The sequence below is a fragment of the Nannobrachium achirus genome (assembly GCF_963921795.1).
Source record: "Nannobrachium achirus genome assembly, chromosome: 10".
Classification (NCBI taxonomy): Eukaryota; Metazoa; Chordata; class Actinopteri; order Myctophiformes; family Myctophidae; genus Nannobrachium; species Nannobrachium achirus.
In genome coordinates this window covers 4,811,206-4,836,476 of record NC_137819.1, presented here as the reverse complement: position 1 = coordinate 4,836,476, position 25,271 = coordinate 4,811,206, and the positions used below count along the sequence as shown (strand labels likewise).

At 42.6% G+C, this 25,271-nt stretch overlaps 1 protein-coding gene across 2 annotated transcripts in view; it reads right to left on the bottom strand.

Annotated features, from left to right (window-relative positions):
* Nucleotides 1-25,271, bottom strand: part of kat2b (K(lysine) acetyltransferase 2B) — a 67,523-nt gene that overhangs the window by 22,765 nt on the left and 19,487 nt on the right. For both annotated transcript variants that reach the window (XM_080735075.1, XM_080735076.1), the window contains exons 5-10: nucleotides 20,009-20,190; nucleotides 17,060-17,251; nucleotides 11,496-11,602; nucleotides 9,671-9,796; nucleotides 7,009-7,142; nucleotides 125-333 (exon numbers count right to left, since the gene is read on the bottom strand). In XM_080735075.1, coding sequence (XP_080591201.1) covers nucleotides 125-333; nucleotides 7,009-7,142; nucleotides 9,671-9,796; nucleotides 11,496-11,602; nucleotides 17,060-17,251; nucleotides 20,009-20,190 — 950 coding nt within the window. The remainder of the gene's footprint in view (nucleotides 1-124; nucleotides 334-7,008; nucleotides 7,143-9,670; nucleotides 9,797-11,495; nucleotides 11,603-17,059; nucleotides 17,252-20,008; nucleotides 20,191-25,271) is intronic.

Sequence of the window (25,271 nt, the reverse complement as noted above, 5' to 3'; positions counted from 1 at the left end):
GAGTAGCGGGAACGCCGCAGTCGCCCCCTGCGATGTTGTGGCCCTCGGCTCGGTACCCTAGACATGATTCGGCCCTTGGGGAAAACTAATTGGGGAACCCTGCCCTAGCGTGTGTGGTACTCACGGGTCAAACACCAGCCTGGTGATGTACTCCTTGGGCATGCGGGGCAGCTGGTGGGAGAAGACATTCTGGAGGCCCACCAGCCACATGAGGATGCGCTTGTTGGGCTTCTGGTTGAGGGAGTTCCCGATGACGTGGAACTCGATCACCCCGCGCCGCTCCTCCAGCCGCGCCGCCTCGTCGCGCGCCGAGTGTGCCGACAGCAGGCTGGTCTGGAAATTTGACAATATTTGAAATGTATTTTTGGTCATTTAAGAAAAGATTTTGTATCATTTTAAACTTGAAGTAAAAAGTTATTTTCTGTCATTTCCAACCAAAAGTTTTCACATGCATAGTAGCTTAATGACTGTCAACATGTCTTTGAATTTGTGTTCATAAAGTTAGCATATGAAGATATAAATGCATTTGAAATTAACTCATCTAGTGCCAAAACCGAACATGTTCGGTTTATTAAAACGTATTAAGAAATACAAAAACCGAACATGTTCGTTTTTTTTTTTTTTTTTTTTTCTTTTTTTTTTTTGGAAAAATCACATTTTGATCTTTAATCTGACAAAGATCCGTTGTTTTGCGATGTTGTCCATGTGCCTAGGACATCCAGTGAGCAAGTGATCACTTAGAATCCTCTATAAAATCAAGGATAACTGCCCATTTCTCTGCCTTTTATTGTATATTATACAAATGTATGGTTGATTTCTGTGGTGCAAGCAGCACAGCACGGCTTTCGGCTCTGACAGCCAGAGGTGTCAATTGGGTATGAGAGGTGTCAATTGGGTATGGCAAGTTATGGCAGCTGCCATCCCTTGGCTACAGGGGAAATAATAAAATGTACTTTTCATTGTGTCTGTTGCTAAGGTATGGCAACATGACTGTTGTCTTGCATGCGCGTGAGGGCACGCGACCGTGCATGGAAGACACCAGTCATGTTGCCATACCTTAGCTTTTGCTGAACTGACGCCACTGCTGGCAGCCCCCTCCCAGCTGGGAACTGCGTGTGAAGTTGAACTCGGATTGCTGGGAAAGCATTGTGGTCGCGTTCCGGTTTGAGGTTAGGGTTGGGGGGTAGGGTTCGTTTTAGTGTCGGGATACCTGCCTGTAGTCGGCTGCGGACCCCCGGAGTTTACTTTTGCTCTTCTGTGGATTTCACGATCAGCTTGGATATCAACTACGCTACGGCCGTTGAAGCTGGTGGACACGCATGCATATGGATACCAGGTACACTAGGCTACTAAACACAAGTGGGTTTCTAACTGACTGAATGAATGTAGAAGGAGGAGATTGGATCGCACAGTGGCAGTGGAGTTGTTTTTTCTTTATTGTTGCATTTGCATGGATGAGAAACAAACGTTTCGCTGTGTGCGATCCATTCTCCTTCTATATGTTGATCTAAAGGGATACCGCACCAGTAGTCAGAGCGCGGTGGTAACCAAAACGTTTACTAACTGACTGATAATAATAATCATTGTATACTAGCACAGTACTGCACGCTGTTATCGCTAACGCTATGGACCAGAGCTATTGAGATTGATCCTGTTGAATTCACGTTTTTTTATACAAAAAAACGCATGGTTGACGCGGGTTTGTAGGTTGATCGCGTCAACCTGACTGAGACGTTGTAATATGTTCATTTGACTGCCAGGTGGCAGCATCGTTGTTTTGTTTTTTGTTTGGTTCAGATTGGATTTGTTTACACTTCTCAAGGCATGAACATGCAGGCTGTATATGCCGATCATTAGTATATATTTTTTTTTTTGAATAGGGGGCAGGTATTTATAAGAATTTATTCTTCTGCTTGCTCCTTTTCGTTCATGTGTGTGTACTGTAAAATATTGAAATTCTGAGTATAAATATAATATAACTGTAATGTACACTACATGTGCGAAACAAAAATAAATGAAATGAAATGAAATGTTCAAACCCCTGAAATGGCGGATCATACTGTACGAGTGTAGCCTACGTGGTTCACCCGTCCCCTCCCGCTCCTCCCCCCCTGGCTGGCAGGGGGGTTTGATTGATTGATTGATTGAAGACTTTATTAGAAGTTTGCATAGGAAAAGGTACAGTTTCATGACGGTACAGTTCACTGGTGATCCATGAAAAGCCTAAGCTTATTTCCACTGGAAACCATTGAAGTATCTCATATAACATTGAATGACAGACAAATAGAACACAGGGGAACGTGAAATGATCCGTTCACTGAAATGAACGAGATTGCCTATCACTAACACAACGTGAGCTTGTAGATCTGCTATTTTGGCTTTGTCAGAACTTCTAAGTAGCAGGGGCGGCATAGCTCAGGGGTGGAGAAACCGTTGAACACGAAGGGTTCCCGAAGGGTTCCCAGTTCAAATCCGGGTTCCCCCTGAGTTAATGTCGAAGAGTCCTTGGGCAAGACTCTGAACCCCTAGTTGCTCCTGGTTTTGATTGATTGATTGAAGACTTTATTTGAAGTTTGCCTTGAGTAGGTTGGGCCTTCACTGCCTTGCATGGTTTCCTCTGCCACCGGTGTATGAATGTGTGCGTGAATGGGTGAATGTAATGCACAATCTATGTAAAAGCGCTTTGGATAAAAGCACTATATAAATGCACCATTTACCATTTAGTAGCCTCGCGCAACGCGTTGTGATCTTGTAGAAAATATCATTGATCAATCTTGTAAAATAGCCGATCTACAAGCTCACAACGCGCCGCGACGCGTTGTGAGCTTGTAGACCTGAAAATGGTAAATGATAAATTGTGCATTTATACAGCGCGTTTATGTGCTTTTAGCGCTTTACAATGTGCATTTTTTACAATGGGCTATGTCACATTGTGAGTTTTTATATATATATATATATATATATATATATATATACATACAGTCAGTACAGCTTCATACATTTTCTTTTTTTCAAATGGCTCTAACTAGAAAACTAATTCCCAGGGGACATTTTGAGGGAAAACGCGCTTCACTGTGGGGCTTCTAACTAAAAAACTATACAAGATAAAAGCTCAGGGTCTTCGACCCTGAGCTTAGGACTTCCTAATCTATATGTGAAATGACATTCACTCATATATGAATGTTTTTGGATTCTCTGTGGCTCTGCAAAGTTGGGCCAAAATGGTAAGAAAATGGCAAGAAAATGGCTGGCACAGCAACCCACCCAATTAGAAAAACGGCTGGCACTAAAAGAGTTAAATAAAATTGTTACTTCTCAGGATTCCAATTAAAATAGCTAAAAAAATAAAATCCGGATTCCAATTCAAAAACAGAGAATCTACAAGTCAAAATTTGCCAAAAATAGCCGATCTATAGTCCTTAGGCTCATACTCAACATTTGACATATCGGTACCACCTGGGTGGGCAAATTCTAGTTGTGATTTTTATATTCCTATACATCTCTAGATTAAGTTTTGATATGATAGACCTTGCAGACAGGTAGCTTAAGTGGTGTTATCAGCTGCTAAAGTTACCATCCCCCTTTGAAAATTTGCATTTTAGACACAGGTACATATATTTCTATTAGCTTATGTTCAGGACATACTGTAATGTTTTATATTATATGGTTGGTATCATTTTTACCTTGAGCTTTCATTCAAGCCCTTTTGTGAATATGTATGATAAGTACAGTGGTCACTGGACCTCTTCAAACCTTTAATAAATACATAAAAATAACTATTTCCGCCTAAACCATATATTTTCTTTTAGTTCTGTGGCATCAAGAAACATCAGAGACACAAAACACAACAACTAGAATACAGACATGACCCTAAGGATTCAGGAAATGTTTAATTTACCAACAGTATTTCATTCTGAGGTGGTAATCTTCAGCCTTATCTTAAACGGGCACTTTTTATGAGAAATGCAGGTCAATAGGCCTATATGAAAGAATAGCATTAAACCTCCCTAAACATTGATACAAAAGTGTTTCAATTGGTTCTTTTACCTTTAGGCATGCTTGAGAACCGAAAAATCAGGAAAATATATTTACCATAAAGGCATCATTTTCAAGATGGCACCCAGGATGGCTGCCGGGAGCTTAAAATGGCTATATCTCAATTATTATGCAACCTAGAAAGGTGGTTTTGGTGTTTAACCCAAGGTTTTGGGGTTCAAGGAATGTGTCTGAATCAGTGAAATTAACACCAGTTAATCAAATGTTAATGCCAAATGCAAGATGGCGTCCCTCCCAAGATGATGTCCCATTATACTACTATACTACAAACAATAAATAACACTAACTCTCACATTTAATGTCAAAACTAGGAAACACTTTTGGAAGCATGTATAATATGTATTAGTATTTTAATCACTTAAATAACCACAAAGTAGTCAAGTTATCCTGTAAGCCAGATCTACTAGCCCTATAGGCACTTGTTGTCTTATGTATGCACTGTTCGTTGCCATATTCTGACTCCTCTGGAAGAAACTTATACGGATTGTCACATTCCTTAAGAAGTTGACATGGTCCACAGACAGTAATACATTTACATACAGAGAGCAGCAGATATGAATGACCTTCATGAGACCGTCTAGGCTAGAGAAACATTCATTCAGGTTTCAGCCCCAGCTCATGGCTACCATATCCTCTTCTTTTCCCATCCAGACCATAATGGTAAATGGACTGCATCTATCCACAAGTTTCCAACGCCCCATAGTGCATTGCGCAGACGCTGTACCGAGCTTCCGGCGCCGCAGCCGAGTGTGAGAAGCTCACAATGGGTTGCATCTGCGACGCAACGTGAGCTTGTATGTCTGCTGTTAAACCGGAAGTGTGGTCCAAACAGGTCCAAATAATCTCCAGTAAACTCCCGCGGAAACAGGTGGATATAGCGCTTTACAATGTACTTAACATTCAAACATTTACTCTCACACTGATGGAAACCATGGCAAGGCACCAACCTGCTCATCGGGTGCAATTAGGGGTTCAGTGTCTTGCTCAAGGATACTTTGATACCAACTCCGGGGGAACCCGGGTTTTGAACTAGGAACGTTCCATTTCCCAAGCTGCCCTCTACCTCCTGAGCCACTGCTGCCCAATGATGTGTTATTATGCTCTAAGACAGTGGTTGTCAAACATTTGTATTTCAATAACCTCCATAACTCTGAGAGGGTACAATGTAACCACATTATGTTTCCATTAGGTTCTATGTGCACACTTCCAGAGTTACAGACATAGAAGGGTCCATTTAGACTCCCTCTGTGGACCCCAATTTTGATAACCAGTGCTCTAAGAAAGTTGGTCATTTGGGGCAGATGTTCTTTTAAATGGTTGCTGTTATACAGTACACTTTAAAACTGCCATCTACAATGGACAAGACTTCTCAGATTTTGGTCTTGGCAAAAAGACTACTTTCCATAAGCTTGTAAATGGAGACCCTGTTCTCCATCCATAAGGCAATGGATGGCCGTAACTGAGAGACCACCTGGGACACTGAAGGTCCCACGTCCGATTACTGGCCCCAGCTATGTGGTGTGAATGAGCAGGGGTGTAGCTGTGGAGTTAACCACGTCTCCTCTTTGTGCCAACACATTCACTGTCCCAAACCAGACTGGTGATTGATCACCTTGGGTGCCAAAGTAATGGCTCATATATTCAAACAATCATGCAATATAACTCCTTCTGTAACTCTGGGAGTGTGAAAATGGAACCTAATGGACACATAATGTGGTTACATTTGTACCCTCTCAGAGTTACAGAGGTTCTTGAAACTACACATTTTGAGAACCACTAGTTTATTTAGAGCATACTATCAGGGAAGGAATTTCAGGGAGGCCAAGAAGGCCATGGCTTTCGTTGCACCTCGGTTTGGCCTTGTGCCCCTCCAAAAACTGGCATTCCCTGAGGCCCCAGCTGACTGTACCACTTTCTCCTCAGTCTCTTTCTTGTCATGTAGACACCAGTGTCTTTTGTCTACATTTTTAAAACCAATCCAGTATCTTTGCTTGGTGCAGAGCTGAGCATGGATCAAAAAATTGTAAATAGCATTTTCTTTCATAGCAGATAGTCTACATATAAAATGTTTTATTTACCTCACAACAGGCTCAAAACGGACGCGTTTCGACCATCTAGGTCTTCAAACGCTGATGAAGACCTAGATGGTCGAAACGCGTCCGTCTTGAGCTTGTTGTAAGGTAAATAAAACTTTTTAAAAAAAGAAAAGGAGATTCCTTGAGTGCTGGCAACTTCTTCAGCTCCATGTTCTTTTGAGCCGTGCACCGAAAAGACTGTATCTAATTTGGATGAAAATGACCACCTCAGAATGAAATACTGTGGGTAAATTATACATTTCCTGAATCCTTGGGGTCTTGTCTGTATTCTAGTTGTTGTGTTTTGTGTCTCTGATGTTTCTTGATGCCACAGAACTAAAATAAAATATATGGTTTAGGCGGAAATTGTGGGAAAATCTGAGTTATTAAAGTTTTGAAGAGCTCCAGTGACCACTGTACTTATCATACATATTCACAAAAGGGCTTGAATTAAAGCTCAAAGTGTCCCCTTAAAAATAATACCAAACATATAATATAAAACCTTGCAATATGTCCTGAACATGAGCCAATAACAAGATATGCATGAATGAAAATCCGCCTATAGAGGAAAATAACAAAATGACAAAAAATATAAAAAGCTACTCCTATGGAAAGTCTATCATATTTTAATTTACTTATATTGACCCTAAAAACAATTTAGTATAGGTAAGGTTTTGCCCCCTCAGTGGTACCGATATCTCGTCCAGCCCAAGGACTACTACAAGCTTGTAGATCGGCTATTTTTTGCAAATTTTGACTGCGTATGCATTGTGGCCCTCTGGAGTGAATGTGGAAATATAGTGGCCCTCTCCATCATCAAAGTTGCCCACCCCTGCTCTACTGAGTACTTTTCCCACCACTGCTGCGTAGTGCGTACCTCTGGAATGGCAGCGGGGTCGGCGATGGTGGCCATGACTTCGTTGATGAGGTCCATGGGGATGTCCCCCACCACCCTGGCTCTCTTGTTCTCCTCCTGGGACACGGGCTCCGACAGCTTACGCTTCTCCCCCACTACACACACACACACACACACACACACACACACACACACACACACACACACACACACACACACACACACACACACACACACACACACACACACACACACACACACACACACACACACACACGCTTATAGCAGCTGTCGGTAGATAATGCCGGTCTTATATAAGGGTCATTTGTGTACGGTGTGATGTCATACTGATGTCAGCAGTGTGATGTCATACTGATGCGGAGATATGAGCAGGGCAAAGGTGTGACGTGTGACGTGTGACGTGTGTGACGTGACGGACGTGACGGACGGCCGGTGGAGGTTTTGATACTAAACTGCGACCTGACGGTCGCAATCATACATGTCATATCTACCATGTGCAACTTCAAAGCCTATTGTGACATAAATGATATTGAGAATGAGTTCCACGTTATGTTCTACTGCCCTTTGTATCATGGGCTACGTCAAAGACTGTTTAATTAAGTGTAAAATCCTAGATTTGATATGGTTAAGTGACACAGAGAGACTTTTTGTCGGATTTTTGAACACAAGATATTTGCACTGGCAGAATATTTAGAGAAAGCATGGGACAAACGCACAAAGAAAACATGTATGTAAGGTATATTTATTTTGTTTTGGCATTTTCTTTTCTTTTCTTTATTGCGACCGTAGGTCGCATTTACTATCAAAACCTCCACAGGCTGTCCGTGCGTCAGTCCGTCCGTCAGTCAGTCAGTCACACGTCACACGTCACACTCTTGCCCTGCTCATATCTCCGCAACCGTTGCCCCGATCCATGCCAAATGGCCCCCAGGTCCCTGGGGGACCCCCAGATGTAAAAAATTACCAAATGTGCTAAACTGACCAAATGACCACCCCAACGGGGCTGCTCACGGGGAATTCCCGGGGACCACCGACTCCTGGTGCTCCAGAACGGATGCAAAAGTGGTGGCGCCCCCAGTGGAGGACCCCCTACACTGCAGCTCACATAAAATGCCGTAACTCCGGCTAGGAGCGACCGGGAGAGCCGGGGCCGGTACCTATTCGTCCGCCTTGGCGGCGCGGAGACCCCACCCCTCATTTCTCACATGGCCCTCTTCTAGCGCCACCATGTGGCCGATTCTTGCAAAACACATTTTTGGACACTGCTCCTAAAATGTTTGCCCTAAAATCACGCAAATCGGTACACAGTACGTCTACACTGATCCCATCAACATGAATCTGTCCCATATAGCGCCACCTCCAGGCCGATTTTTAAAAAGACATTTTTGGACACTGCTCCTACAGATTTTGCCCTAAAATCACGAAAATCACTACACAGTATGTCTACACTCATGTCATCAACATGGATCAGGAAGATTTTGGAAAAACTAATTTTTGCCCTATTTGTGGAGATAAGTGACCTACGGTCGCTTATCTCCCGATTAGGGAGTCTTACTGGTATTATTGTTGTGCACTGTGTGCAGTTTCCAATAATGGAATGTGGTATTGTTTATGTTTACTCATGTTTGGTGTCTTATAATCCCGTATGGGATGGGTCTTTTAGACAAGACACGAAAATAAAAAAATCATTAATTGTCTCCACCAGCCGAAGGCTGAGGGAGAGTATGTTTTCCCCTCCGTCCGTCCGTCCGTGCGTGCGTCCGTCCGTCCGTCCGTGCGTCCGTGCGTGCGTCCTCGCAGTTTGTGAACAGCTAATCTCAGTCACCGTTGGCCCGATCGCTGCCAAACTGAGCACACACACTCCCTGGATGCCAATCTAGAACCTCTGCCCCACATTTTTCAAATCAGCCTCATGGTGGCGCTATAACAGGCCGATTTGTGTGGCCTGGTTGTTACCAGCTAATCTCCGGCGCCGTTGGCCCGATCGCTGCCAAACTGAGCACACACACTCCCTGGATGCTAATTCAGAACCTCTGCCCCACATTTTTTAAATCAGCCTCATGGTGGCGCTATAACAGGCCGATTTGTGTGGCCTGGTGGAGACCTGTGCTCGGAAGAGCACTGCTTCTAGTTAATTAATGCATTCATTCATTCATACACACACGCACGCACGCACGCACGCACGCATTAGGGCGGTTTCAGACCAGCTCTGTGGAGAAAGTCTAATACCAGGGGTGGGCAACTTTGAAGGTGGCGAGGGCCACTATATTTCCACCTTCACTCCAGAAGGGCCACATTGCATTTTGCTATACGTCCTACTTTGTCATCCTACTAATTTGTACAAAAGAAGCAAAAATAGCAGATCTACAAGCTCAAAACGCATCATGCGGCGATGCGTTTTGAGCTTGTAGATCAGCTATTTTTGCTTCGTTTGAATTGGACTTGGACAAAATTCAAATTTTCACGACTTTTCAAAAATAGCAGATCTACAAGCTTGCAGCCGCGCTGTGTAAAATAATGATAAACAGTACCGTGTACCCGTTCTGAATGGGTTAATAAACTTGACCTTTCACTCTGTACTCTGCTCTTTTCCCCCCTCTACACCAAAGCTCTTTGCGGCACTCTGTATCCAAATCATTACAAAAATAAGGGTGAGTCCGACCTGGGCTTGGTTCCATTACGGAGGCCGTCTTCCTGGCCGGACTGACGCTGCCACAGCTGGACGGGTCCACCGACACAGGACTGGTGCTGTAGTATAGCGGCCTGGCCACCGGGGGTGCACTGATCACTGCAAAGCAAACGCAGGCTGGTTGACAGTGATCATAGCAGAAAGACAAATGACACCTTGAGAAAAGGCCTTAGGCCTATTAGGCTGTAAACGGCAACAGAAAAAGTATCTGTCACATACATTTTCATGTAATAACGGTCACCTCGCTCATTAATAATACACTTTTTGTCCGTTTTTTTGCATTCCTATGCTTTCGGATTCAGCTTTGAGGTTAACATGTTTATCCAATTTCAGGCCAGCCAATCTCAATTTTTGCCTCTCAAAGAATAACAAATACAAAATAAAAATTGCTGATCTACGAGCTGGTGATGCGACTCGCATTGAGCTTTCCCTGTTATTTGAAAGAGGGTGTTAGTGGTTAAAATGTTTTCCGATTAGATGGGAACACCGTTCAGGGGTGGTGTCATCTGTGGTCGTCTTATAAGACATCTAGTATGCAAAGGTTGCAAGTTGCATATTGTCACTGTCTGGCCAAAACCTCTTAACTTCATTTTTGAGGCTTTTGATTTTTTGGCATAAATCAGGGCTATTGAACACCCTTTACATCTAAGTGTTGGTTAAACTAATATTGAACCAATGGAAAGTAGTAAAAAGTGCTTGGGACAAAGCCTCCAAACTCCAAACCAGTAAGCTCCATCCGATTGGCCCTCTATTTTTTTCATAAATATGCGCTATAGACCGGTTTCTTGTTTAAAAACATTGAGACTAAATGCACAGCTGAATGTATCAAGAATTTCACCCTTGCGATAATAAAGGTATCTATCTATCTATCTATCTATGTAATCAATTCTGTCCAAACCCCAAACCTGTTGTTTTGGGAGCACCTGGTTTCATTGGCTAATTTTGGTACGGACCCTGCGTGCGCATCTACTTCTTGTCAGTGTAACGTGGACCAGAAACCCGTCTATAGTACACCCTTTATGTCTGTGTGTGTTGGTTAAAATAATATTGAACCAATGGAAAGTAGTAAAAAGCCCTTCGGTCAAAACCTCCTAACTCCACTTGAGCTCATTTTCAAAATGATGTTATAAAATATGTTATAAAAACGCTCTTTAACCAAATTATACAATTTAAAACAGTTAAAATATCTTTCTATTAGAGAAAAAAGTTCATATTTTCAACCCATGGGGGAGCCATTGCAGTGTCTGTCGCAAGCATCATAGATGCTTTTTGGGTGGTCGGGCCCATAGGGTTAATATGGAACGTCAAAACAACAAAATATTTAAAACATTGTCTTGAAGCTCAGATTAACTGTAGTTAGTAGTGTGGTGCTTTTCTGTTCTGTTCATATCAAGTACGATGTTTTGCCGTGCCTGTAAAGTGTTTAATTCAACATGTAAAACTTGTTTACACCTCCATTTTAAATGGGCCCGACCACCCAAAAAGCACCTATGACGTCATCACTGCTTGCGACGGACACTGCAATGGCTCCCCCATGGGTTGAAAATGTTAACTCTTTTCTCTCATAGGAAGATATTTTAAGTGTTCTAAATGGTATATTTTGGTTAAAGAGGGTTATTATAACATATTAAGGCCTACATGGATTACTAGTCAGGGATCCTTTTAACACAATTGTTAAGAATATTTTTGTAGAAAGAAATCTGTGGCGAAAATGAATGGGAGATTTTAAGTGGCACCAGTAGACCACTTCCGCTGCGATGCTCTATAAAGATTGAATTGAATTGAATTGTCACCTCACCTGTGTGGATGGGGATCTGTCCTGTCCCCGTGGACCCCGCTGAGAAGTCCTGGCTCCAGATGGGTGAGCTGTGGCTGTACACCTCCTCCTCCAGCATGGACAGGAACCTGGCACACACAGTGTTGTTTTTGACAGCACACTTTGATTTAGTTTCAGTCATAGTCTTTTGAATAAAATGTCATTTAGTTTTAGTCATAATTTAGTCACCCGAAAAGCATTCGTTTTAGTCTAGTTTTAGTCGACTAAATGTCATAAGATTTTAGGCGACTAAATCTACAGTTGATTCAGTCAACTGAAATGTATTTTGGCAGGCCTTGATGGCATCGTAATGACTGATTTTACACTTTGTTGTGTGAGGAAAATAGCAGATCTTCAAGCTCACAACGCGTCGCAGCCTTTCAACACCTGAGAGCAACCAAACATAAAATGACTCTTCTCCAATAGTCCCTCCCTAACGTTTTAGCCTAATTTTTATTTTGTTGATGAAAGTGTCAATATATTTAGTCATCACAGCTTAGTTTTTAGTTTTCGTCAGTGAAAAAAACGCAGTCGACAAACATTTTTCGTCATAGTTTTAGTCGACGAAATCAACACTGCACACACAGCACCATCAGCCAACTGTTGTACCTCCAAAGCCTGATCGACCCCTGCAACCCCACCCGTTCACTCAGATCAGCCCACACAGGGATGCTGACAGAACCCTCGCTAAAAGCCCCAGGACAAAAATACACTCGTCCTCCTAGACTCTTTGCCCTCCTGGCCCCCAAACTGTGGAATAAACTCCCTGTCGCACTGAGAACAGCAGACTCACTCCCTAGCTTCCGCCGTGGTCTGAGGACTCACCTCTTCTGACTCCACCTTAGCCCATAGCACTTACTGTAGCACTTGACTCCCCCTGACTTGGCTCCCCCTGAGTTAATGTCGAAGGGTCCTTGGGCAAGACTCTGAACCCCACATTGCTCCCGGTGAGCTGGTTGGTGCCTTGCATGGTTTCCTCTGCCACCGGTGTATGAATGTGTGCGTGAATGGGTGAATGTAATGCACAATCTCTGTAAAGCGCTTTGGATCAAAAGCGCTATATAAATGCACCATTTACCATTTACCATTTTGACTACCCTCAATGACTATACATGTAATTTAGAAAGCATTTTTTAGGTTTTTATATAAAGTTTTTACTGAATAGTGCTTTTTCTTAGATTACTATTTCTATGCATTTGATGTATTTTACCTTGCTTATTGTAAGTCCCTCTGGATTAACCTCCTGAGACCCAAGCTTTTTTTTGGTGTGCATTTTTTATTTCTCCTAGGTATTTGGGATTAGTAGGACCTAATAAGTATAATAACTAAACATTGTCTTTGCACAGGAAGTAGTTTTTGCAAAAAAGGATGTCCTCACATGGGGGCAGTGGGTTCATCTTTCCATGAATAAATATTCTTTGCTATTTGGGATCAGAGGGTCCCAATTACTATAAAAACAAAATTTCAGCTTTCTACGATAAGTAGTTCTCTCAAAAAGCAATGTCCTCATATGAGGACATTGGGTCTATGTTCACACCAAAATCACACCAGAACGACCACAGCCTGCTACCGTTAACCACTGGCAGCTGACCAGTACAACCACAGTCTTCTAATGTTAACCACTGGGAGCTGACCAGTACAACCTCAGTATTCTAATGTTAACCACTGTGAGCTGCAGTACAACCACAGTCTTCTAATGTTAACCACTGGGAGCTGACCAGTACAACCACAGTCTACTACTGTTGATCACTGGGAGCTGACCAGTACAACCACAGTCTTCTAATGTTAACCACTGGGAGCTGCAGTACAACCACAGTCTTCTAATGTTAACCACTGGGAGCTGCAGTACAACCACAGTCTTCTAATGTTAACCACTGGGAGCTGACCAGTACAACCACAGTCTACTACTGTTGATCACTGGGAGCTGACCAGTACAACCACAGTCTTCTAATGTTAACCACTGGGAGCTGCAGTACAACCACAGTCTTCTAATGTTAACCACTGGGAGCTGCAGTACAACCACAGTCTTCTAATGTTAACCACTGGGAGCTGCAGTACAACCACAGTCTTCTAATGTTAACCACTGGGGGCTGACCAGTACAACCACAGTCTTCTAATGTTAACCACTGGGAGTTGTCCGGTACAACCACAGTCTACTACTGTTGATCACTGGGGGCTGACCAGTACAACCACAGTCTACTACTGTTTATCACTGGGGGCTGACCAGTACAACCACAGTCTTCTAATGTTAACCACAGGGAGCTGACCAGTACAACCACAGTCTTCTAATGTTAACCACAGGGAGCTGACCAGTACAACCACAGTCTACAAAATGTTAACCACTGGGAGCTTACCAGTACAACCACAGTTATCTACTGTTAGTCACTAGGATCGGACCAGTACAACCACAATCTACTACTGTTGGTCACTGGGAACAGTACAACCACTGTCTTCAATCAATCAAACTTTATTCGTCACATTCCATTTTTTAAAAAGTAGTATTTCTAGAATGCAGTGAAATCTACTGTTTTACTGGGAGCTGGCATGTACAACCACAGTCTTCTACTGTTAGTCACTGGGATCTGATCAGTACAACCACGGTCTACTACTGTTGTACTGGGAGCTGACCTGTACAACCACAGTCTACTGCTGTTGGCCACTGGGAGATGACCAGTGCAACCACTGTCTTCAATCAATCAACCTTTATTTCCCACATACAATTAAAATATATATATGTAAAATGCTGTGAAATACACAGTGCAACCACAGTCTTCTACTGTTGTACTGGGAGCTGATCAACCACAGTCTTCTACTGTTAGTCACAGGGATATGACCAGTACAACCACAGATTTCTGCTGTTGTACTGGGAGCTGATCAGTACAGCATGTTTTTTTACTCTTGTACTACAACCACAGTCTTCTACTGTTGGTTATTATAGGAGCTGACCAGTACAACCAGTAAGACTCCCTAAATCGGGAGATAAGCGACCGTCAGGTCGCATACAAAACCTTTAGAAGGCAATGGTAGCCAATCAGGAGGGAATATGGGAAATGGGACAGATCCATGTTGATGACAAGACTTTAGAGATACTGAGTACCGCTTTGCATGACTTTAGGGCAAAATCTGTAGGAGCAGTGTCCAAAAATGTGTTTTGCAAAAATTGGCCTGATGGTGGCGCTAGATGGGACAGATGCATGTTGATGACATGACTGTAGAGATACTGTGTACCACTTTGCATTATTTTAGGGCAAAATCTGTAGAAGCAGTGTCCAAAAATGTGTTTGAAAAAATCACCCTGATGGTGGCGCTAAAAGGGACAGATCCATGTTGATGACATGAGTCTAGACATACTGTGTACTGCTTTGCGTGATTTTAGGGCAGAATTTGTAGGAGTAGTGTCCAAAAATGTGTTTTGCAAGAATCTGCCTCATGGTGGCGCTAGAAGAGGGCCATGTGAGAAATGGCCATGGAGGTTGGAGGTTGTGGTTTGGCATCCAAGGAGTGTGTGTGCAAAGTTTGGCATGGATAGGTGCAAAGGTGATGGAGATATGAGTAGGGCAAAAGCCGGTGGAGGTTTTGATAGTAACTGCAAGCTGACGGTCGCAACCACAGTCTTCTACTGTTGTTCACTATAGGAGCTAACCAGTACAACCACATTCTTCTATTATTGGTAACTAGGAGCTGACCAGTACAATAACCACAGTATTCTACTGCAGGGGGTTTCAAAGTGGGTGCCGGGGCACCCTGGGGTGCCGTGATGACAGTCCAGGGTATGCCATGAGATAATTTGATAATACTCTGAATTGAGTTAGACATCTGATTAATTTAAAACATTTTTTTTATATAATTTTACAAATGTACAAAGTTATTTCCAGTCAGTTCTAACCAAAATGTCTATTATTTCAAAGTTCTCCTCATAATCATAATCTCTGGGGGAATAATGGCAAAAATGTGCTTATATTTCCCCTTATATGGAGTTGAATTAATGTGAATGTAGGGTCCAAAGTAAATCTGATTACTCAATGAATCACAAATGTTGTCATCATCTTATAATAGTTAATTATGATTAAAAAGAAATTAGATTATACTGTTATGCTAAAGGTAATATTAAAATATGGCATGAATATAAGGTCCCAGCACCTTATATTCATGCCATGCCGTGAACATTATGAATATAATATAGGGGTGCGGTGCCTCGGATGAAATAAATATATTTTGGGGTGATCTGAGACAAAAATGTTTTGGGAACCCCTGTTCTACTGTTGATCACTACTCTAGAGAAAATAAAATCACGAGGAATGTTTTCATCCACAGCAGGATCGTTATCTTCACAATCTGATAAATCTTCCTCAGACTTCAAATTCAAATCAAAATCTATACCAGAGAAAGATGGCTAATATATGATGTAGTTATCTAGGTTGTTAGCCAGATTCAACAAATGTACAACTTGAAAGAACTATTTGCAGCTGTACACTCTTCTAATTATTACCAGGTGTATCTAACGAGCCATATATGATAATTAATAACGTAATATAGTTCCAATGTCCTCAAACAAGTACATCATCTTTACCAACGTTGTACTTTGCTAATATTGCTAAAATATGTCAAATCTGCATATCATATGAAGCTACAAATGTTACTTTGCATGAATACACCAGTTTTAACCATGAAATTTGAGTAAGATTTGTACCGTGTCCATTTTTGTGCCTGTAGTGGCAGTTGATGTTTTTGGGGGTTTTCACCACCATGGCATTTTCACTCAAATGGGTGCAGTAATGTCATATGACCACTAGATGGTGCGGGCAGCGTCCCTGAATGAGGCCAATGGGTCTATACTTTGAAAAATGAAGTAGCATAGGGCAGAAAGGCAAAAATGTAATGTCCTCATATGAGGATGCAGGGTCTCAGGAGTTAAGAGTGTCTGCTAAATGCCTGAATTGTAAATTCATTGGTAAACTTTTTTTGTCCCTTGTATGGGTGTCGCCATCATTGTTTGAATGGTACCCCAGGAATCATAAGGAATGCTATTGGCTGCCAACGGTCACGTGGAACCGCAGGGATACATGGGAGAATGTGGTGTTGAGCCTCCCGAAATACAGCACACGAAGAAGAACACAGCCGGCGGGTATCAGTTTAGTTGGCCACGCCCCCCGCAACTTTATCATCAATTTTAACATAAATGGGACCATATTGCACAAAACACATATCATGGTGATTGAAAGGCAGTTTTTCACTAGCGACAGGAACCATAAAGTATTTATGACGATGTTTATTAAGGTTAGAAAATCAAAGGGGGAAATGACTGGGGTCCAGTGGAGAAATATTCTTTTTGGTACCTCGCGGGGGGAAAACAGTGCAACTAGAGGCCAATCATGGGATCTTTCTCTTCCGGGAAAGCTTCATGAATAATCCAGCCAACAACACGCCTGATCCAGACCAGACATTGTGCATTCACACAAATACAAATAATTCGATTGAGTTACTGGGCACAAGAGTTAGCTGCACAAGAGGCCGTATAGTTGCACGCATTGAGTAGTTTTTCGTACTTGGGGAAGTGCGTGAGAATGAGCGTGCGTTTCTCAGGAGGTAGCTTGTCCTTCTCCTGCCTGGCCTGCTCCAGCAGCTGTTTCCTCATGACCGTGAACACCGAGCGCAGCAGCGTCCGTCCGAAGATCTGCGTGGTGTCGTAGCGCGGCAGGCTGTCGCAGAACTGAGGCACGTTGCAGTAGCACAGCCACCTGGAACGACAAGGAGCCATTTTAATTGAACCCATTTAGGCCTAGAATGATTTAGTCTGGGATCACTTCACTTTACGGGGTTTGATCCGGTCGGGAGCGGAAACCACGTTACGTCATGTTGTAGTCCTAGACGGACTACACTTTGGCCGGAACTATCAACCGGATTCAGTTTTAACCCCAAATATTCCCCTGCACCCAAGGACATAGTTTTAGGGCCTACCTCATAAACACCTTGATGCGGCGTAGTTTTGCTTTCGAAAAATTTGTTTGGTATGTGCATCTTTTAGTCCAACTCGTAGCGACTGGCAAGACTGCACTAGGCTTCTCGAGCATTTTAATAGGGATTGGGGAAACAAACGAGGGGGAACTAAATCAAAGCGACGCCGCTTCTAGTGGTTTCCGCGCTTTAGGCGGAAACCAAACGGTCTGTTGTGAACGAACACCAGGCTTTCTCCCCAGAAAGACTGGTAGGCGAGGTTAATAATGATTGAATGCTTTAACTATTGAAACATAGCAGCAGGGTTCCCACACATTTCTACCTATGAATTTCCAAAGCTTTTCCAAAACTTTTCCAGAATATTTAACCCAATTTCCAGGTCTATATAACAATAATTCATCACAATAATGTGCAATGCCCAAAGACAGGCAGTGTAGCAAAAATAAAGCATGCGCGCTGCGAACGGATCGTGGCGTGCATGCTCCACATGCACGATGGACAGGAAAATCGTGGCAGTGAACATTCAAAGTCGATTTATGGTGGCAGTAAATGAGTTAACCAAATCAATATAGTCCGATAAAATTAAGGCAGAGGTTGGACAAAATTATATTGTTTCGTTTTTCAACTAATTCTGTCAGGAAATTAGGTCTACTAGCCAGGATAAAAAATCTACCATGATCTGCTCACTGCAAATATCCACAGTGGCCAAATCAAGTTCGGCTCCCATCGACTTTCTATACAGGAGGAAAATACCCAGAAAAAAAAATCTGCTTTAAGTAGGATGTGAGGGGTCTAACTAGGGGTTTGTCATGATGCTGAATCCATTGCAAGCATTTGTTTTGCATACAAAACATTCATTGGCCCCAGAAAACGCCAACAAAAGATGATTTTTTTGATGACTCATCACTTTTCATCACTAAACCATCATTTTCTGGGGCCATTTTTAGCCCAAGGAATGTTTTTTGTGCAAAACAAATGCTAATACAATTTTGTCCAACCTGAGTGTATTTTTCCCCTAGATTTACTAGACTAATAACCACATACAATGCATAGCTATTTTTTCCAGGACCCTTAATAAATTCCAAAACTTTTCCAATACTGGAAAAAATATTTTTCTAATTTCAAAATATTTCCAGGAATTTCATGACCGTGGGAACCCTGTAGCAGATATACAAGCTCACAGCACGGCACCGAATGTCACACTGTCTGCTTTCATGTATTTGGCCAAAATCTAAGTTACAAAATGTTCGCTTAAAAAATAAATATAATCATAGATTTGCACACATGTCCACGACTTTTCAAAAATAGCAGATCTACGAGTGCCGCGCTGTGAGCTTGTATATCTGCTATTTTTCAATAGTTAAAGTATAAAATAATTATTGTCCTCTCCACATTCGGCCCTGGTAATTCAGTCAACCCCCCCCCCCCCCCCTCCCCCCTTGTGACGCCCCTATCAGCAGGTCTACATAGTCTGCATAAGGTGAAACTCCACATGTAAAATCCACAAGGTGGATCCATAAAGGAGAGTAGTCCACATCAGGGGAACACATCCACACGAAGGGAGATAATCCAATCACATCATCAAGTGAAGGCTCTCAGGCAGGGCCACAACAAAAAAAGAAACAACTTTCAAGTTGTTAGCTTGAAAATCAGTTATTTACGGGGACAACAAAGTGTACATCAGGCTTCACAAGGAGAAGAGTTCAGTTCAGTTCAGTGGCTTGTCACAGGGTTTGAACTGGGGTCATTTTAGTTACGGGACTGCACATGGTGCTCTGATGAATCATTAAGCCTTTTAGGCCTAGATTATTGCATTTTGGTGAATATATCGAACATAGCCGACCTCACAACTAGCCGACCTCACAAACAGCCGACCTCAAGCTCACTATATTTTCGGTATTTCCACCAAAAGGCCCTTTTAGAAATGTCAGCCCCTGCCTCTCTGACATTCTCTGCACGTCCCTGTCGGTGGCGGCCTATAATTAGTGAATGCTTTAACCAGTGAAAAATAGCAGATATACAAGCTCACAGCATCTGCTATTTTTGAAAAAGTCGTGAAAATGTGTGCAAATCTTTGAACATATGTATTTTGAAAGAGAATGTTTGTAACTCAAATTTTGCTTCTGGGGGGTCCCTGGAACTAAATGTTTTGAGATGGGTGTCCGTGGCCAAATAAATATAATTTTGGGGGTCCTTCACATGAAAAGGTTTGAGAACCACTGACATAGTAGTCTCTCAAGAACAGACTAACTGAGCTCCATTTAATTGAAAAGGACCTTTTCTTTGACGATGGCTGGCCAGATTGCTGACATAGAAACATAGGTTTTTTCAAAAAATCTTAGAAGGATTCAAAAGACACTCATAGAATCGGGTCAAAATTCTAATTTTCATGATTTTTCAAAAATAGCTGATCTACAAGCTCGCAGCGCGGCACTCGGTGCCGTGCTGTGAGCTTGTATATCTGCTATTTTTCAATAGTTAAAGCATAAAATAATAATACACAATAATGTGTACCCGTTCTGAATGGGTTGTTAAACTACCTGGTGTAGTTGACCTTGTATCCCGCGGCGTCGTCGGCGGGCGCCCGCTGGCGTCTTTGGGACGGCGTCTCCAGCTGCCAGTAGTTGATCTGGTTCAGGAACATCTTGGCCAGCTCCACGATGGTCTGGCGCTCCTTAGACGGCAGGTGGCTGAACTTGTACTGGACAAAGTTGTTCACCCCCTGTTTGGGCCAAAAACAGTGAGACATGGATGGTAATGGACTGAAAGGTGAATGTCACTGGCATAGGCGATTGTAGCCTCTTCTAGCAGGGGGTGCAAGACTGGGTTCCTCATGCAGGCACGCTTGCGCACGTGCGAACATTTCCGGATTTTGTACGGTTTATCCTGTTGTTTTAACAGGTTTTTAAGGTTTATTTTTTACCTAATTATAACACAATATAAACTGTGCTTTTTCTAGACACCAGGGGCCAGTTGCACCACCAGAACGTAAGTTCTGCCCTAAGTTAGGGAGTAAAGTCCTTACTAGAGGCTTAGCAACTACTAGTTAGTTTGTAACTAAGTGAGTTACTAACAGGTGTTGCACCACGACTTCTTAAGGCATAACGTAACTAGTAATGCGTAGACTGTTCCTAAAGTAATGTATAGTCGCATAAAATGACGTCATAGCTCCCGAATCCAATGAAAACAAACTGTTTCTACTAGTAAGGAAATAAAGCTTGTATCGTCTTTTGTCAACAGAGACCTCCGTCTCTCCACTGGCATGTACACAAGTCACTGATATGCGTGCACAGGGCGCATCCCTGCGCAGCGCACTGCCCTGCAAACAGATTGTATCACAAATTATATTGGCCCTTACATTTTCCCCCGCTGTGAAGTAACGCAGGGCAACGCATATTTGGAGACACAGGGGAAGAGAGTGCACCGTTCAATTGGCTGTTGTGCTGTATATGCTGTGGTTGAAAAGTACTCAAATTAATTAAAAAAGTATCAATCCTGCAATATAGAAATACTCTATTAATAGCAGACACATCGTGAGCTTGTAGATCGGCTATTTTCAAATGGCCGAAATGTATATAAGGCTTAATGTATGTTTTAAACAGATGGGTCGTTTCATTGTTGAATTAATTAATAGCCGATATAATGCTGTCTGCCACGTTAGTAGTGAAGTAGCTCTACTCCCATAGAGATAGGTTACTTAGTAAAGACTTAGTGCTGCCCAAGGGGTGGTGTAAATATTTAGTTGTTACTTAGAGATACGTAAGAACAAATTTGTGTGGTGCAACAGCTGACATTTTAGTAATGCGTAAGTCTTGACTTAGAAGCCATTTACGTTACAACTAGGATACGTTTGAACTTAGTAACAGCTGGTGTTAGGAGCATATTATGTCTAAATGATGTATGTACTTATTTTTGCAACAACTTGAGTGTAAAATAAGTTTAAGAGAGAGGGCTTTAGGAGCAGTTCACCACCAAATTCGCCACCAGAGATAAATAACAGACACTTTTTTGCACTCCTTGGCGGCCAGGGGTGCAAGTGCACCCATAGACACCCCTTAAAATTGCCTATGGTCACTGGGAGGGGGGGACTATGCTGTTATTACTACAAAAATATATCGTTGTTGTTGGGTGGAAGCCTTGTATGTCCAAAACAGTTCGTTTTGTATATGTCATTTAAGAAAAAAAATAATAATTAACCAGTGAAAATAGCAGATCTACAAGCACACAACGCCTCGCACCGCAAGGCGTTGTGTGCTTGTAGATCTGCTATTTTCACTAGTTTTGTGAGACAGTCTGGTATGGTGAAGCAGGGCCTTTACTAAAAACAAAACGTACAAATTTGAAACTTTGAGATACTTTCTGCCCGACAGTGATGATGACTTTTATGCAGTTGTCTAAAATTCTGTGAATTGTGTGTGGATATGTGTGTATTTTTGTCCACATAGTTCGGCAGTGTGCAGACAAATTGTTTCATTATGTGCATGAAACATTGTTAATTTTGACAGCATTTTTATTTTGTTTTATTTATAGTCCTTTGAATAATGATTTTGACACTTGTTTGCGTGCTGAAAATAGTCGATCTAGGCGACGCGTTGTGGCTATTCTCAGAGCGTAACCAAACATAAAACGTATTTTGAGTTCTTCTCCACTAGTCCCTCCATAACATTTTAGTCTGTTGATGAAATTGTCATTATATTTAGTCTTAGTTTTAGAAGCCAGTTTTTATTTAGTTTTCATCAGTGAAAAGTTTTGCCTATGAAAGTTTTTTGTCATTGTTTTAGTCCAGTGGTTCTCAACCTTTCCCCCCAAAATAATCATATTTTAACTGGGGACCCCCCACCATGCACAAGCACTGGGAATTGTGGGAGTTGGCATTACATTTAGTTAGACTCGATCTATTCCATTGTGAAAATAGCCGGTCTATGTAGATCTGCTATTTTCACAATTTCTGCCTCTAATATTTGACAATTTAAGCAATGTTTGACCAGAGGTACCACTACTAAAAAGGTCTTTAAAGTGCGGGTGCCATGATTTATTACCCCTCTAAAACATGATTATCAACTATTATGATTATACTAGGAGGAAGATTTTTTCCAAAAAAGTGTACAGAAAGAGTTAAAATTATGTTTGTATGTGGCCACACCCCCAGTTCATTAAGTATGCCTAGTTGTCATGGTGGGTGGTGACCCAGCTGAAGTTAGCCACACCCCACAGTGTTGGGTGAATGGGAATTAGGGGAGGGGTTGATTCTATGATGTAATAAGTATGGGTGTTTTTGGAACGGCACGTCTGACCCAGCAGGTGGCATCCTCCAGCTAAAAACCCAAATAAAAAGAGAATACATAATTGCTCATAACAACCACACCAGGGGGTCTAATGCAGTTCTGTCAACCTCCTAGACACATGAAAACCAGAAAAAGTACAAAACTATGGCACCACCTCTTTAAAGTTCTTAAATTGTCACTTTAGAAATGTGCAGATACCCTGTATACACTTAACTCACTTAGCGCCGAGCGACTTTCTGGGCGACTAACTAATGATGACTAAGAGCGACTTTTATATAAAAGCATTGTTTAAGCTTTTAATTTGGGTTGATAGACGGAGCGGAACGGTTAGCTTACTTTCGGCTAGTATACAGACGAAAACCGTGAAAAAAAAGGATACGATTATGACGTCACCTTTAAGCCATAGCTTCCTGTTTACGTAGGCCTCTGTTAGCCGCTAGGCTCAATGCAAACCATCCGACCCTCACGTAGCTTCACTAGGTCGGATTTTGATTCGGAAACTTTCTGTGTGGCATCTATATACGTTCCGATGCCCATACCAATGGTGGTTTGAGACGATCAAGCACGAATTGAACAGTATTGAGCTCAAATGGCGGCCCGCGGCCTGTCCATTGAATGTCAATGGAGAGCATGTCATCGTACCATCCTTGTATGTCATGAACCTCTTTTTTATTCTGACTTAACATTGGACCATGCAAAGTCTATGGGCTATGGCTCACTCTAGTGGTCATCTTGTGGTATCCGCATGCAACGTGCATCTGTTATGTAATGTGATTTTGGGGATTCAATATAGCTATTTCCTGGCGTTATAAGCGCAGATTCATATTGAAATCTGGCGCTAAGTGAGTTAATGCGACCGCAGGTCGCAGTTTAGTATGTTAACGGTCACAGCTTGTCCGTATGCATCTCTGTCTGTCTGTCTGTCACGCCTGACACTGTGGTTTTATGGGTTTGACGCTCTGAAATCATGTTCTGATGTCACTGTGATGTCAGGGGAACCACTCTTAACAGAATGGGTTTGCCGCTCTGACATCACGCTCTGTCTTCACTGTGATGTCGCACTAACAGAATCCATTTCATGCCCATATATGGAGTTCCCTGATGTCATCAATATTAAGCCCATATCTAACAGGACTTCATTTGGGAATGGGGGACTGCCCATAAGCTCGAAGGTTAGGGTTAGGGTTAGGCATAGTATTCTTAACAAATTCGGACTAATGAACCTTTGGACTAATGAACCTTCGGACCAATGCCATGGCACCATGGGAATGCCCACATATGGAGGCCACATCGGCCACATACCGGCTGGTTCTACAGACAGAGATCTCCATGTATGGGCATAAAAGGGGATGATGTCAGATGTCATAGACATCATAGGTTTTTCACATAACGACGACATAACTGAGTAAGCATGTTTGGGCTCTCACAGCATATCTCCATATACAGTACATGGATCTCCATGTATGGGTACCAGGTGTCTCCATATCAGAGCATGTGAGCGTTTTGTGTTTTTGATGTGAGTGTGAGCGAGCAACTTTTCTAATGGGTCTGAGTGGCTTTGGAGCGATGTCCACCGCTATGTTCATAATAAGCAGCCTACCTTGTGTCAGTTAAGTTATAAATCATATCACCAGACAGTCAAAGGATACGATTTGAAATGCAAGTGAGACTGATGAAAAACACAGGCCACGAGTCGCCTCCCTCTCTCGGTTGTGGTGATTAATCAATAACAACTAGATTTATTGCCCGTCTTATTAAAAAATACAATGCCTTACATTAGATGGCGTCTTTTATAACATTGAAGGCAGGTCTCCATCAAGCCGAGGCTCACATTACAGCAGGCATTTGTGTTGGGAACACTTGTTGTGGCAAAGCAAAGGAGAATGTTTTTCGGATATATGGTAGCAAGCAATTCTTTTTTATTTTGGCTGCTGACTCTGATTGACGACCCTGAGCGGAGCGTGGAGCGAGCACGGAGCGAGAAATACGAAAATCAAGGTGAGCGACGGAGCGGCGGGGAGTGGAGCGGCGCGGTGGCCGACCAGAGCGACGAGCGTGCGGGACAAGAGCCCTCTAGAGCGCGGAGCGGCTTTCGTTGCCGCTCCACTCCGCTCACATGCTCTGCTCCATATATGGGTAACTGGTCAGATATACATCACTGGCCAGATGGCCAAGAATTGGCGCAACCTCGCCCTTTGGTTGCATGTCGCCCTGAGGTGTCTTAGTATGTGAACCGTCATAGCTTGACCGTACCTTTGTCTGTCTATATCGCCTGACACTGTGGTTCCCCTGATGTCAATACTCAGAGCAGGGATCTCCATATATGGGCATAAAGGGATTCGTGGCCAAGACAGATGGCGCGACCTTGCTTTTCGCCCTTACGCGTCTTACTGGTACTGTATGTTGGTCTGTTTACTGTTGAGCGAGAAAACAATGTTAACATGTTACGTAGCTAAACATTTGGCGACCCCCCTGGGGGTCTCAACCCACTTTTTTAGTCCAGTGGTTCTCAACCTTT